The 16,133-nt window shown below is 48.6% G+C and overlaps 1 protein-coding gene across 1 annotated transcript in view; it reads right to left on the bottom strand.

The window, feature by feature from the left end:
* Ptprg (protein tyrosine phosphatase receptor type G) overlaps nt 1-16,133 on the bottom strand; it is a 532,317-nt gene that overhangs the window by 295,888 nt on the left and 220,296 nt on the right. Inside the window, 2 exon segments of the mRNA XM_033757017.1 lie at nt 4,026-4,174; nt 14,627-14,806. Coding sequence (XP_033612908.1) covers nt 4,026-4,174; nt 14,627-14,806 — 329 coding nt within the window.

Below are 16,133 nucleotides of genomic sequence, written 5' to 3'. Positions count from 1 at the left end.
TTCTGGGGCGCATACTTAAAATCCAGCCTGCAGACGAGAGGCATCGGGAGAGCTGCTGAAAGCCCCGAAGCTGAGACCTGGTCAGGAGCAGAGTTCACGCGACGCAGGTCCCGAAAGACTGCTGCACAGAAGGCAAGCGACATTTCCTCTGCAGCAAGCTCAGGCAGCTGGAGCGACCTCCCACGAAACAAGTCCTCAGCATCACACGGGGCTTCAAATGATGCCCCGAGATGAAAGGCAGGCTCAACGCCAGGGAGCGCACCGCTTTCTCTGGAACAACTGCAGCTTCAGTGACATCGGGGACCAAACAGTTCCTTGCACTGGAGATGGAAGCAGCATCCCCGGCCTCTGTGCATCCGAAACGATTCCGCTGCCAACAAGGCAACAACAAAAAATGTCCCCAGGGTTGGGATTCAGCTCAGTGCTTCCACTGCCTTCCTCACAAGTGCAAGGTCCCAAGTTCGATCCCCGGTACCAAAAAAATAAAAAGTCTCCAAAACTACAGCATCTACCCTGGCGTGGGGGGCAGGGGCAGGGGCAGGACACTATCACCAGCTGAGAAACACTGCTGTATTTTAGCAACCCAAATGCAATCTTCAGCAACGACTCCTCTCTGGCCTTCTTACACAGTACATACAAGGCAACGGACGCCCTCTCTGGTGATTAATTACTCCATCATAGACTAAAATTCTCTCACTTCTAGTCCCTTGGAAGATAAAGCAGCTATGTGAAAAGAAATGAACCAACCCTGAGGTTTTCAAACAACGCAAGAACTTCAGGAAGAGCTGGTGTTAATCACGAGCTCAAATAAAGCAGCCTATTGTAAGATAATGCAGACACATTTTGGACGAAAGTGAGCAAGTTCCCTGTGCATATTTAAAAGTGAAATTTGACCCAGTCACCTTTATCATCTCTGCGAAACTAAAGTTTTTCCAAATATATCACTAAGTAATTCAACATGTTTATCACATTTTAAGAAAGCAGGTTATGAGCCAGATGGACATCCATGAAGGACTCAATTAAAATAGGCAGTCACCATCTGATGTGCTTAAAAGGGAAGGGTCCAAGCAAATTTGCGCCAGTCAGCAGTTCTGAGCACCTTCGCCAGTCAGCTTCTGAATTCAATGAATCTCTTTCCGGAATGGAAATGGAAACATTCCTTAGAGGTTATCAGGCCTGAAGAGGACATATATTTACGCTATGCATTTTTTCACCATCAAGCAGGAGGAGGAAACAGGTTTTCTTCGCATTAGAAGCTGTGACCTCAGGTGAAGCCAAAACCCCAGCTCCTAGCTCAGAGCTCTTCTTTTCCAAAGTAGCTGCCGGGTGAAGTTTTCAAGCTCTCAAACACAGGTCTTTTGTCCAGAGCAACATTAACTGAGCACACGACAGCCTGATTCCAAGACAAAGAGACCCCTGAGCAAGGCGCGGGCCAGACACAGACTACCCCTTTAGCTTCCACCGCCAACCGGAACCTGCAGCAAGACCGGAAGGCAAGCTCTGGGCTCAGGCACATAACCCAATTTTGCTTCTAGGAATCAAGTTTTCTAAGGACACATAAAGCTAAGATTTCTAAGAAACCATTCTTTCCATTCACACCGAGGAGAGCCCATGAAGCAGAAAGCCCACCCAGGAGACATAATTAGGGTGATGGAGACAGGAATCCTAGTGCACAGGGATTTTGATACTGAGAATTGTCAGGAAAAAACCACAAACAGGAAGCGTTTCCTTAGGAGCAGTGGACAGGAAAGCCATCTACAGGCCATCAGAAGCACATGCTGTTCAGACATGCATTTCAGGCACATGATTCCCTCTCCAAGGAAGACACAGAAACTCGAATGTCTCCTTTCCCAAAGTGAGTTACAGAAACTAATATTCCCCTGCCTTTTGTCTTGGAGCTGCCCATAAAGAAATTCTTTGACCTGGCTTCCTGATAATAGATCAGAGGACTGAAGAGTCTTAAACCCGGGAGCGTCCGTCCCCAGGCAGCTGGGAAGAACTCCCATTCTGGGATCTTGTGCTCTACAGTGGACCCTTCAGTATATGACCAGCCTAACAACTTGGGTGACAACCAGAATTTTAGTTTTAACTTAGGAGCCAAGTCTTGGAGTTACGTCCTGAATGCTGGCCGTGTGTGCTTCCAGATGGTCTCAGATACAGATGTAACCCTGAAAGAGCTCTGGAAGGAACATGACAGCATCCTTTCCTGTGTGGGGTTCCCTGAGAAACCCTGAGCCAGTGTCTCTCTAAGGACCCTGAGCTCTGCCTGTGCACAGCAGAGAGACTTTGAAGGCTGTGTAGGAGCTTGAGCCGTCAACTGACCGACTTGCGTTACAACCAGCCCTTGGGAATGAACTGAGTTCCTAAGTCGAGGTCCACAGTACTCTCTGCTGCACAGACAGACTGAGAAGAACTTGAAGGGTGGGCCTTACTGGGCTTCGCTGTGCAGTCCACGAGCTTTACCTAACTGACTTCTGTCCACACACAGCTTCCCAGGGTCGTCTGGGCTTCGTTACAGTCTACAGAAGACAAAGAAAACAGGGTACGAAGAACAGGACAGCCGAAAAGGTGGAGGCTCCCAGGAGGAAAACCAAACACTGGTCGCAGGCCAGGGTGGGAGCCCATCCCAGCTGCCTGGGGACAGGAGCCCCCAGGCTTCCAGACCTCACCCTACCTATCTCTTGAATCCTTGAATTGTTTACAATAAAGTAGCAAAGAGTTGTGTTCCGAGTTCTAGAAGCCATTCTACCCAATGAAGTGTATACCAACAGGCCCACAGGAGCAGAAGGTCCCAAGGTGTGGACTCAGGACTGGGTCTGAAGGAGGGACAATCGTCTGAGACTTGCGTCCTCTTCCTGTGGAATGTGAACGGTGTCAGAAGTGAACACCTGGCAGCTGACAGGCAGCGCAGAGCGACTGCCTGCTACTGGGGCAAAATCCCACAGCCTCTGGGGATCGCAGGACCACTGTATTCTGAGAGTGAAGCCGAAGAAACAGTGAGCGTCTTTTCCACTGTCTCAACAAAAGCGTCACTAATCATTTCCTCATTTGTAAAGGTTCTACGTGGGAGCTTCAAGGAGCCCTAGAGGGTCAGTAAGTGGGCTCCAGGAGCCGGGCTGTGGAGAGCAGCCCTGTAAGTTACGCGTTAAGTCTACGGGGAACCGTCTTTCTGAAGAGGATTTCATGTCACAAGGTGAATCATGAAACACCGAGAGTTGGAAATGCTCCTTTGCTCCTACAAGCGCAGCAGCACCAGTCCACAGTCACTCCATGCTGGGGTGAAGCCAGACCATGGGGCGGTACTCATTTCATTCTACCGCAGACTTGCAAATCTTACCATGGGGAGAGAGCCGGCCAGTCAATAAACAAACATGTTTATCAACTGAAAGGACAAGGACAGTGAAAACCGCCAGGGGACAAAGTCAGGTGAGCGCGGAAGGGAAGCTAGGTGACGCAATGATATGCTCCCCCCCACCCCTCCACAGTGTAAGATTCAGAGCACCAACGCCTCCTGCTGGCCGGCAGTGTGGACCTGCTCGAAAACCGAGGGAAAGTGACCGAGGACTAGAGCACAATGTCACCGCTGATGGTTACAGTTTCTTCCTCAGGAGTTCACAGGGGAAAACAGAACAAAACAAAACGCACTGCCTACAAACACCTGTGGGACTCTGAGGATGACGAGACTCTCCTTTCTATGTCCCTACTTCACCTAACGAGAGACAGTAGTCACCCAAGTTGTATACAAGAAGGCAGAAATGGACAGTGAAAAACCACGCAGAGGAGGAAACCACGGCCTCCTCCACCAGGACTGAGTCTACTTAGGCCAACATGCCTGCGCTGCTTCTGTTTCTCCACCTGAATGAAGATGGGGTACCAGAGGGGCATCCAGCTGCCACAAAGGATTTAGAGAAGACATGAGGCACCGCCAAGCCTGACCGGCAGGCAGTCGCAGGGTAAGGACACAGCATGGGATTCGTGCAAACACCCCCGCGCTGCTGCTTTTTGTGATTCTCCGTTTCTCTCACCTCCACCGGAAATCTTCTGCCATTGATGCTGTGTTCCGAGCCCGCAGAGCCGTTGCTGTGGCCCCAGTGAAATTCCACCTTCTCAGCTTTGAATCTGCCAGGCAGGCCAGCACCACTGATGAAATAATCATCTTTGAGAAGAATAGCAACTGTGTAAAATGGAAGAGGAGAAAAACAAAGTGAGTTCCACACCTAGACTAGGGATTTCTGCTGTTACTTTTAATAAAACTTGATTACAAGATGTGAATTATTTCCTCATATAGCTGATCATGACAATTCCCAGGCAAAGATCTCAACATTTCTTGTCCGTTTAACAACTTGGGAAAAAAAACAGAGACAACATAAGCCGGGCGTCGTGGTGCACGCCTGTAATCCCAGCACTCAGGCGGCTGATGCAGGAGGATCGCTGTGAATTCAAGACCAGTCTGGACTACATAGTGAATTCCAGGTCAGTCTCAACTACATAGTAAAACCCTGTCTCGAAAAACTGAAAGAAAAAAAAAAAAGAGAGACAACGACAGAACAAATCACTATGAATCAATGTTTTGTACATTTGCTTGAAGATCAAAATTATCTGGAGAGAGATGCGACTTAAGCCTAGTTCTGGCAGGTAGCTGGGTTTCCTCTACTGCCTCTTTTCATTCGAAGCATGAGAAAAACACACACGAGGGTACCCACAGCAATGAGAAGCTCCGCCAAATTCAAACCCTAAATCTCAAATGCACACTGCTCTCCTTGACTCGTGCAGAAGACAATTCCAGAATAACCTGGATTTGTACTAAAAGAAAACTTTATTTTCGCAAAAGGAATGGAAAATCAAATGCATACTACATAGTTTCTATTTTACCAGGGGTATGTCCTCTTTCGCTTTTTCTCTCACATGGATTCATTCATACATTAACAAATTCTTACTGGCTGCTAAATATGTTAGGTGCCAGCCAGTACACTGATGGCTTACCACCAAGTGCCATGGGAAAGCTCTGGGGCCCTCACCGTCACCTCTTCCGGGAGACCCCAGCCAGAGCCTCAGAGAGAAATCTTGCATGCAAATTAGGTCACCATAAAAGACAGGGACCCGACTAAGGACCCATTTCTAAAACGGGGCAATTAGTTTCAGAATTTCTGTGTATAAAGGGAGCACTAAACGCAAGTGAAGAAACCCTGCTCCTATAAATCCCTTTTTATGGCCTTCAAAAGGCAGTTTTTCCCCAACTTCTGAAAAATATCCAGTGAATGTTCAATTAAAGTGAATTAAAGGATGAAATGAAGCGAGTGTTTCTGGTGCCAATTAGACATGTTAGGGCACTGTTCCAACTCGACTCTGTTTGGGGCATGTTTTAGCACAAGGGTCAGCTTGCTTCCTGCTAAGGGCAACTTCGTGCCTATTTCAGGCTTTGCAGAGGATTTTTATGACCTGGCCTCACCTCTGTAGCACAGAAGCAGGTGGAGACAATACACCAGAGGCTCTATTCCAATAAAACTTTATTTAACCACGCTAAAATTTAAGGCTGATATAATGTTGGTGGGTTGTAGACTATTATTCTCCTTTTGATTTTTTAAAAAGAATTTTCAAATATAAAACAAGGCAGAGGGCCCATCACTTCATTACACCTTAAAATATAATATCCGAGAAAACAAAATATCTAAAATACTATAAAACTGATGTTTACATAAATACGTTGAGAGATGATAGCATTCAATAAAAAATGTGAAAAAAGTCTTTGTAAACAGGGAAGGGTGGAGGGGGTAAAGGGAGGGCAGGGCTATGGGGGAAAAATGAGCACCAAGATGTGTCATGTAAAGGTACCAGATCCCAATGATGAATGTAACTGTACTGTGCTACCTAACATGCACCAATAAACTCAATGAGAGAAAGAAAAGAAAGGTAGCTTTTAAAAATTACTTACTATCCATACTTTTCATTTCAATGTCAAAATGCCTAGGCATTAGCTCAGCAGTGTCGTGATGCTATTGATTACTCTCAGCCTGTTACAAATTCTACATTTAAAGTTCTGCATCCGAGGGAGGGAGGCCATGATGTTCAGAGCACCTGTTACAATACACCAGGGTCCCGGCAATCGTCCTATGAATGTTTGATTTTACCTAAAACGTATGTATCTCTGTCACACGTCATTTTATTTGTTTTCCATGAGTAATTAGAAAAGGGTACAATCTGAAACATTCGTCCTGTTTTCATTTCTCCCACCTGCTACATGCACATTACCCTTCTAGAAGGGGCTCACAGTGTGGTTTGCATATGAAAGTGGGAAGCAAGAACGTTCCCAGTTACCAGGTGGCAATTTCCTAATGGTCACTGGTGACAGCAGTGCTTCACAACAGAACTGAGCAACGGTAAGGATCACAGAACACGTCATGCTTTATGAGCAGGAACTCCAATGAGAGTGCTGTGGCCGAGCATAGGGGCACACCCGTGCAACTCCTGGGAAGGTACTGGCGCTCTGGGAGGCTGAGACAGGTGGACCGTAAGTTTGAGCCTAGCCGGGACAATTCAGTGAGATCCTGCTTCAAAATAAAAGTACTAAAACCTGGACGGGGGATGTGGCTCAGTGAGAAGAACCCTGGTTCAATTCCCAGTACTACAAATAAAGGAAAAAAGAAAGGTATGTCCTTAGGCAGGTCACTCCACTTCTCTGGGCCTCAGTTTCCAGCCTGTTTAAAAAGGGGCAGAGGAATTAGACCAAGGGGTAACGCTGCTTTCACACCTGAAGGGAATCGAGGTCCATAACCATGGAGCACAGGGCTGGGGACCCAATCGGCAAAGCTCCGCTGGGCCCCGCTGTGGGCACCAGAGTAGCCGGGTTCGGCACAGTGAGGGCAGGCAGCACAGGGCTGCGAGCCAGGGCTCACGATGACAGCCCTGACTTCCAAGGAAGGACAATGCCATAAGGCAGGAGCGATGGTAAGGGCAGGCGCAGCCGGAATTTCTCCTTGGCGGAGACCTCACAGGGCGATGGATGCTCCCGGTTCATTCAAACAGACTCAAAACCCACACTGCCTGTTGCTGATTCTCTCTCTCCTTTCGATTTTATCAAGGGAATGAAAACCAACCTCTGTATTTTCTTGATATGCATTCATTTCTCCCTCCTTTTCCCCAAAAGTAACTATCAAAGGAGATTAACACAGGAAACTGATTTATTTTCACAGATTGTAGACCAATTTTTAACAAGTCTACCCATGTCATGCCACAGTGGTTTTTCAGTGATGGCACGGACGAAAAAGATTTTCTTTTAAAATCAATCCATTTAATAAAAATAAACGAATCAAGCTGAAAGGAAACCGGTAAATAAATAATAAGGTAAGAATGATAAATATGGATAAATACGTAGGGCATGGTGGTACATGACTGTTTTCCCAGCTGCTTCAGAGGCTGAGGCAGGACGGTGGCCAAGTTTAAAGGGTTGAGAAGGTAGCTTCCTGGAGAGTGGTCTTCTAGGCTCTGGGTTTAATCCCCAATCACACACACACACGTATAACCAGTAAATACAAAATTTAAAACAACAGTAGTTACAGCAGGATATGGATAAGGCAACAACTGGGGAGGTGGCAAGCCAACAGGCAGACTGACAGTGACGGCATCATCGATTGAATGTATTTTTGCAAGGTTCATACACCGAAGTTTTAAGCCCCGACACGGTGGCATTAGGAAGTGGGTGCGTGATGAGGAGGAGTCCTCACAAATGTTCCCGTGGCCCTATTACACGTGAGGCCCGAGGGAGGCCCTGAGCCCGCCCGCCACAGGTGCACACAGTGGAAGGTCGAGTCTGTGGGCACCTTCCCCGCAGTTCCAGTTTGGGCCCTGGCACCATGAGAAGTGCCTGACGTGGAGCCACTCCACAGGCTGTCCTGACACAAACATGTAAGGGGACTCAGAGCCGATGGCTTTGTAGAACAAGCCCCCTCGTGGATAGACTGCTCCCTAACACTTAGGACAGCGGTGAAACCGAGGCTTGCAGAATCCAAGAGATGGGACAAAGGGGACCAAACGCAGGGTTTCTCATCTGAGACGCCACAAGGCCACAGCAGCAGTTCGCATCGTGATGCGGGCAGTGACATCCATCCGGGCATGGGCAGAGCTGGCCAGCTGGACTCCAGGGCACACTGCCTGCACGAGAGTCCCGGGAGTCCCAAGGTCACTGGGGAGTTGCTCTTCTTGGTGTCTCAGCTCCTACTCTGCAGAAGTGGAAGTGGGCGGCAGTGACTTCCCAGGGAACTGCGAGGGTCACAAGGCTGGACGTACTCAGAATGCGGACAGCAACGCACACCAACACAGGACACAAGGCTGCCTCATCGACACAGCGCTCATTAGGCCGGGGGTGCGACAAGGTCCTGGGCTTTCCCGGACTCCTCCCCGGCTGTGCCCAGGGGCGCGGGCAGGGTGGAGGGCACCACTCCTTCAGTAAGGAGTTTCTGTTTTCTCCAAAGCTTGGAGGGTGGCTGGGTCCCGGACCGTGTTGCTTTGCAGGACATCCAGGAAGATGTTAAAAATTGAGTTCAACAAGGGCAGACCTGCAGGGCTGAGCCAAACGTTCTGTGTAAATAGCAGCAGATGCTAGGAGTTAGAGGAACAGGTGAAGACTCAGGTGCTTACCATCTTACCGGCCTGTTTCTTTTCAACACTAACAAGGTCAGGGGCTGGGGATTCAGCACAGTGGTGCTGCCGACTGCCTCCCAAGTGTGAAGGTCCAAGTTCGATCCCGGTACCAAAAAAAACAAAACACTAAGAAGGTCAGCAAAGCCTATCATCACTGGGTTGTAGCAGCAGGAGCCCCAGACCAGACCCACCACACCTGGGGAAGCTCAGCTCCTGCCGGAAAGTCAGGATGTATGGTCTCTAGGGCCAGTCTCCCACGGAGCTCTCTGAACATGTTTTCCCAACAATCCCTCAAATTTTTACTGGGCTACTTCTGGGGAAGAAGAGGTAGGGAAGAGGAAAAGACGGTGTGGCGGGCCTGACGGGAGTCCCCTGGGCTCCAGGGGAAGGCGCTGCCCTGGGATGCTAAGGAAGAGAGCGCAGGGAGCTCGAACAGAGCTACGCAGAGAAAGGCCCGTGACAAGAGGCGGGAGCAGGAAGCAGTGTGAGGCGCAGTGGGTCTCTGTCCCAAGAGAAACGCCAAGGCCAGTACATGTGAAAGAGGAAAAAAGAAAGTAATAAAGGGCTACACAGATGGGGTGAGGGCACAGCGGCGGGTGCTTCTGTCTACCTCCATGAAGAGGCCTCAGGGTCATCGGTAGAAAGGGAAGTTAGGAACCTCCCACGGTGACACGGCACGCCTGGACCTGCCAAAGGGGAGCGAGCTGGCAGCCAAGACCCAGCAAGGCCCAGGACCGGCCCGGCCTCACAGAGCTCACTGCTAATCGGAGCAGGCGCTCCCCGGCCTTCCGTGGGGGAAGATGCCGCAGACGGCGGTCCTCCAGCGCCTTCTGTGTTGCACAAAGGGTCTCCAAGAGAGGCTCAGAGTTCAGGGCACTGGTTAGTCAGACTCCTCTCTGAGCAGGAGCTTGTGCCTAACACTGAACACAAGCTCAGGGCTGCGGTGATGGCAGAGACGAAATGGGGCTTAACACACACGGAACGGAGAATGCAGGGTCGGCCAGACAGCGAGCCCAGGACTCGCAAAGACTGCACAGCACGACGGTGAAAGCAGCCAAGAGCGGGGCCTTTGAGACAGGACAGTTCACAAGGCAGAGGGCCAAAGCGCCCTTAACATTCATTCCCCCAAAGAAGCAGGAAGTTTTTAAACCTTAAAATTAAATGTTCTTTTGGGGTAACCTTGAGCTACTCAGAGCTGCTCCAAGGCATCTGAAGCACAACACCCTGACATTGCCAAGCTTCTGCCTACTTGGCTGATGTTCCGCTCGTGCACAGAAACGGGGGCAGCCTCTTCACAAGCAAAGTGGCCGGCAGTTTAGTGCCACGCACCACACTTGAGAGGGAGGCAGAGGTGTCTTCCACGTCCCCGGCCTACGCCCATGAGAGCTGTGACGAACTGGGATGGGTCTGGTGGGACTGGAATGAAGACCAAGGTAAAGCTCGGTACCAAGGAAGGCTGATCCTCAAGGAAACAAACTTGAGGCATTATTTGTATATTTCATTTTCCTGGGTCCTCCCATCCAACCTTTTCAGGTTTTATTGAAATGAGACTAGAGTCAGGTTACCATCAATACCAAAACCTCTAATTCTATAGATAAATAAAAAGTTTTTAATTTAAACTTTCCCGGCTGCGGAGCAGCTCTTTGGCAGAAGGTTCGCCTAGTACCCATGAGGTCTGGCTCGATTCCCCAGCACCACAAAACAGGCAAAGAAACAAAGGTAAACACTGCTCCTCTCTTCAGTGGCCAGCTCCGAGGAAGAAGGTAGAAAGCAGGACAGGCAGGGACCAGTGGTGGGGCAGGGAGTGAACACAGGCACAAAGGCACTGAGGCCACAAGGGCCCCAGGAGGACGGAGTGGGGGAAAGGAAAGCGGGAGAGAAGGAAACCACACAGAAGAGCAAAGCTCCCACGCAGACCAACACAGAGCAAAAGGAGTAGAAAGAAGGGAAGACAAACACACACACAGGAGTCCCAACCCATCTCAGGACCGCTGAAGGCCTTGGCCTGCATGATGCACTCGGGGGACCAGGCCTGTGCTCCAGAGCCACACTGGGGGTGGGGGGCACGGCACGAAGCAACGCAGGCCATAAACGTGGCAGGGAGTTCATCGTACAGCAGGTGGCCTGGGAAGCTCGCCGGGAACCCCAGGCTCAAACGCCAGCGATCTGGGACATCCGCAGAGTGGCAGCAGTCAGTGTGGGCCGAGGACTGCAATGAACACCCGGGGACAGAGGCCTTTCCACATCAGACCGGCCTCAGCCTCTCCGCCACTTAGCCCAGGTCCCACATGCAGTCAGGGAAGGAGCACCAGCAAGGACCGTAGCTAAGAGCCCCCCTCCGCTTTGAGACAGGGTCTCACTACGTAGTTGAGACTGACCTGGAATTCACTATGTAGCCCAGGCTGGTCTGGAACTCACAGCGATCCTCCTGCCTCAGCCTCCCGAGTGCTGGGATTACAGGCATAAGCCACCACACCGGCCTAAGAGCCCATTAAAAAAAAAAAATACTGGGCAGCAGTTCATTTGTGCTTAAGATTTTGTGCTACCCTGTGTAAAGTTCCGAGGCCAGATAAAGTGAGTGCATGTGACAGTGTCCTTAGGTGTGTCTTTACGCACTAGGAAACCCTCCTGACCTACTTAACGCATCAATGGTCCCTGGCTCTGATCTTCTTTTATTAATTTAACATCCATTTCTTGAAGGCAACTGTGCTAGGCACAAACACAGGAAAAGAGAGAGAACAATAAGCCAACAGAAAGTGGGAAACTGGAAGTACAATGATAATGACACAATATGTTTGCTATGTGTCCTTGGTGCAGGACTGCAGAAAAAGAAATGGATAAAAACAAAACAGCAAGACAAAGAGACCTTCCCATAGTTAAAACTCGGAAGAGGCCACGGCTTGTTAACACACGTCAGAAGCGCCATCTAGGTCTAACTTCTGATCGTTTAGCTAGAAGCTAATGCTACGAAGAGCAAGATTATCTTGAAATGTTCTTCAGGACTGCACTGTCTCTCACTTGGGGAGGATGAAAAAAGAGGGGGGGGCTTCACGTGAAGAGAGATGAGAGCCAGCACAACGGACAGCTGTAACTCCTCAAGAGGAACTGGAGGCGCGATCGGAAGTCTTGTGAAGACATTTCAGACAGCTTGCCGGAAGTGGGCGAGGCGAGACCAAGTAGCGCAACCCATCACGGGAGGGGACGCACGGCAGCATGGAGGGGGTGACACATCAGAACACTGCAGCCGTTTTATTGGAAAGCTACGGTGTGTAATGGGCCGTTTTAAATATTAACTTTCAATATTCATATTTTAATATCCAGGAGACAGAGTCTATTTTACAGATAAGTGACCTGTAAATTTCTATCAGAAAAAAAAATAAATAAATGCTCCCTCCCAGATTTACTTTCTGGATATATAAGTTTCAAGAAAATACTTTTAGGAAACAAAAAGGTATTCTGATTAAAAATTAATGAGTTAAGGGCCAGGATTTCACTCAGCGAAGCTGTTGCCTGCCTCGCAAGTGCAAGGACCCAAGTTCAATCCCCGGTACCAAAAAAAAAAAAAAAAGATAAAAATTAATGACTTAAGAAAAAGAAGGTTTTTATACATTTAGATATGCAAGATAGATGTAAAATTAGTAACCGCTGTAAAGTTAAGCAGTGTGATTTATGTCTTGTGAATTGTGTTTAAAAATTTAACTTTTGCAACTTAACATTGTAAATTCATGTAGTTGTAAGAAATAATGAAAAGGTACCACATCCCTTTACCTATTTTTTCCAATTATACCATATTCCAAAATTCACAATGAGATTTGTGCTTTAAAAAAGAACTAAAATTATCATGGTTGCCTATTGAAAAGACTCACTGTGGAAATTAGCAGCCCCACCCTAATTCAGCCACATAGCAACCTGCATCGATGTAAGCAGGCAGAATAAGCAAATCTTTATTTTCTCTGAACTGCTGGAAAATTTATGAATTAGATTCACAGAATGAAAGGTCTTAGTTTAAAAAGAAATTCACCCACAAGTTTTATTTCTGCACCTAAAATTTATAAACTGTAAGTTGGCGTCCTTTCAAGAAATGAAGAAAACAATTTCATGTCCTTATTTCAAATTACATATCACCAACTGGCTGTCGCTTTGCTCAAACCCTTCCTACAGAGTCGCCTCAGAAGTTTTAGGACACGGGGGCCTATCCCGGATTATGTCACAAATTTCACCGTAAGAAGCACAGTCTCAGAAGTACCAGGAATCAATTTCTGCTTCTCCAAACGCTGTGCTCCTGAAATCTCTGAGACAGATGTGTTCAAATCTAGTGAACTGTGCTCCAACATCAGGGGCATGTGACTCTGGAAGTCAGCAGTGACAGAGACTGATAATCAGCTCCTGGAAGACCAAGGTCAGGAATCAGCTTACACTGAGAGAGCCCTACACACGACTAAAACCTTTCACTGGTGAACCAAGCTGAGAGCTATCACTGGAGCGTGTTATCTTTGCAGAAGGCTATGGAGTGTTGCAAGTCAGCTAGAAAACAACATCAGCGAGCCAGTGCACTGCCTCGGGCAGGCATCCAGAGCAGGGCACTAGGACGGCGCTCAACCCCAAGCTCTGACTGCCCCCAAGGTGGTGATTCTCCCACACCACACACACAGGACCCCGAGGAAGCCGTGATACAGTTTCCTACGAGAGGCCTGCATTTGAAATTTGAAGCAGGGCCACTGGCAGAAACTGAATTTAAATGAAAAGCAAAAAGTCTATGCTGAGGAGTGAAAAGGTGCCATACACATAGCAAGTGCACAAGTCCTTCCTGAGTAGGAGGAGCCAAGGTACAGGACGGGGACCCTGCTGTAGGACAGGAAGGAGAACTGCTCAGGAAGAGTCCAAAGAGAGAATCACTGCAGAGCCAGTGGGAAGCAATTCTATGACCAAGCCAGGCCAACTCACAGCAATCAGCCAGGAACACTGTCAGACAAATGACGGTCTAGAGAAGAAACCGGAGCTCCGAAGATGCACGTGCAGCCATTGAGGGTCAAAGGACAGGCACCTCTGTGACTCACAACATGCAGGGAACCCAAGGGCAGAGAGAAGGCGTTTCACCCCAGGATGGGGCTCCCGCAGGCAAGCTCTGAGAGAGGTGGAGAAGAGTGGCTTGCAGTGATGTATTGACTTCGAGGGCAGGGGAGGAAGAAGGTTGTCAGATGTAAAAGTCACCTCTAGGCATCCACACACCCCAGGCAGCAGTAAGCAGGAATGGAATACACAGGCCGGGTCGACTTTCAAAATGGACGCAAAGCAAAGCATGTGCCCCTCCTGATGTGGACAATCCAAAGCTGGCCTCTGCCCCACAGTAACAAGCAGGGGAGCAGCTCCTCGGTGCCAGCAATGGCAAAGGGATGGAGCCCTCTATTCACAAATCCACAAAACGACAAGGGGAATAAAGAGACAGAAATGGGAAGACCAAACTGCAGATCCAAAATACAAAGAGACGCTCACCTTCACTCTGACACACTAAGAAATATTAACAAGGAAACTGTCCAGGAACAGAAGGGTTTAACTTCTACTGCCACGCTGGGCACAGCACGACCTGATAGATGTGTGCTACTCAGAATGGTAGCATTCAGCGGTACGTGGCTGGTGAGCTCCACAAAGAGCCCGCCACACCCAGTGGGCTGAACTGAAGGTTCTTAGCGAACCTTCAACCACATTGCAGAGCCGTAGATGGCTGGTGGCCAGCACGTTGGATTAGGTTTCTGAGAGTCCCTTCTATGTCCTTCTCACGGATTAACTCATGGAATCATTACAAACTGACCAGGCTGGCATGCTTTTAGTAATCTGCCCAAAGCTACCCAGCAGACTGTTAAACCAAAGGCCAACAAAAGCCCCCCGTGGTAATGCGCTTTATTTAAGGAGCAGGTCAGAGTAAAGATGAACCCAGTGACACCAAAAATACTCCACGCTGACCCAAGGAAAAGGAAAGAATCCGGTCCACCTGTTTTCCCTGTGTTCTTCATCCAGGTTTTGTTAGAAGACTCGCTGTCAAAGCCATCGAGCTGCAGCTCCTGGTACTCTTCCCCGACGCGGGCGAGGTGGTCTGGGATGTCTATGGGCGACTGGTGATGGCCTCCGCAGCTGACACTGGACGTGACCCAGTGCTCAGGACCGTAGGCACCTGTTAAGAGAAAATGACACTTTAATCCTCACGCTCGAGGGCCAGGGTGGAATGCACAAGATTCAGAACACCACGGGGGCCACGACCCAGAGTCCATTCTCCAATATGTCCTGGTTTCAGAGAAATCAGTGAGACTGAAAGCCACGGATCGGAGCCATCTGCCAGGCGTGGCAAGGCTTCAGGAAAGATATGCTACTTAAGATGGGCTTGCTTCTTGATTTGCAATCATACGTTTGCTAACTTAATCTTTAATTGGATTCAGGGAGCTTCACAGAAGGGCTGTCAGAGTTGTTCACATTTCTGAAAAACTCTTAGTTTCCTAAAATGATCAGAGCATTCATTCACAAGAGTGACTTAATCAATTTAGTCGTTTTGCTATTGTGAACAGTGCCCTAAGTATAACTTGCTTCTTTGCTCAATAGGAATCTGTAAACAGGAAAAGAAAAAAACATCAAAATGAAAAGCAATACAAAGATGAGTGTGGTGACCCAGACCTACAATCTCAGCACTCTGGGAGGCTGTGGCAGGAGCATTTGACATTCAAGCTGGGACTGTGCCACTTACTGGCGTAAAAAGAGTTTCTCTAAATATGTAAGTAGGTAAATGGAAATTTTTATTTGTTTGTTTTCTTGTGGTACCAGGGATTGAACTCAGGACCTTGTGCTTGAAAGGCAGGGGGTGGCCCCACTGAGGTAAACCCCCAGCCCAGTAAGTAAATGTAAAATTTTAAAAAGGAGTGGGGACGTTGCTCAGTGTGAAGGCCCTGGGTTCACCTCCTAGGACCATGACACACACGCGCGCACACACACATGCACGCACACACACACTAGTCACAGATGAGTCTGAAAAGAGCTGCATGGATTTTTAGAGGATAAAACACGGGCATCTCAGTCAAGAAGTTCAGTGTGGTGACTATATGAAAATATAAGTATCCAAAAAGATGAACAGCTAAAGTGAGTTCAGTAGGCCTCATCTCACGTGACGGAAGACGCAGGGAAAATGAGAAGTGAAATTGGCCAGGGCTCCCCGGGCAGGCCCAGCTGGCCAGGCCATCACTTCTGGTGCCTTCCCTGTGTCCTCAAGCAAGAGCTGCTCTGAGTCGATAGAAAGGGTGGCACCCGGAAAAAAGGGACAATCACAGAACATTTTAGTCCTGGTGACAGAGGTTCAGGGCTGCAAGAGCGATCTACATGGCTCTGTAAGAGACTCACAGCGGTGTTCACTGGTACACATCTATAATCCCACCACTCTGGTAGGCTGAGGCAGGAGAATCCCAACTTGACTGAAACCCTGTCTCAAAGTAAAAAAAAAAAAAAAAAAAAAAAAA

The sequence above is a fragment of the Fukomys damarensis genome, unplaced genomic scaffold (assembly GCF_012274545.1).
Source record: "Fukomys damarensis isolate Sample0158 unplaced genomic scaffold, DMR_v1.0_HiC HiC_scaffold_28, whole genome shotgun sequence".
NCBI classification, from domain to species: Eukaryota; Metazoa; Chordata; class Mammalia; order Rodentia; family Bathyergidae; genus Fukomys; species Fukomys damarensis.
The sequence above is the reverse complement of the archived record's forward strand: the minus strand, read 5'-3'. Positions and strand labels throughout refer to the sequence as shown.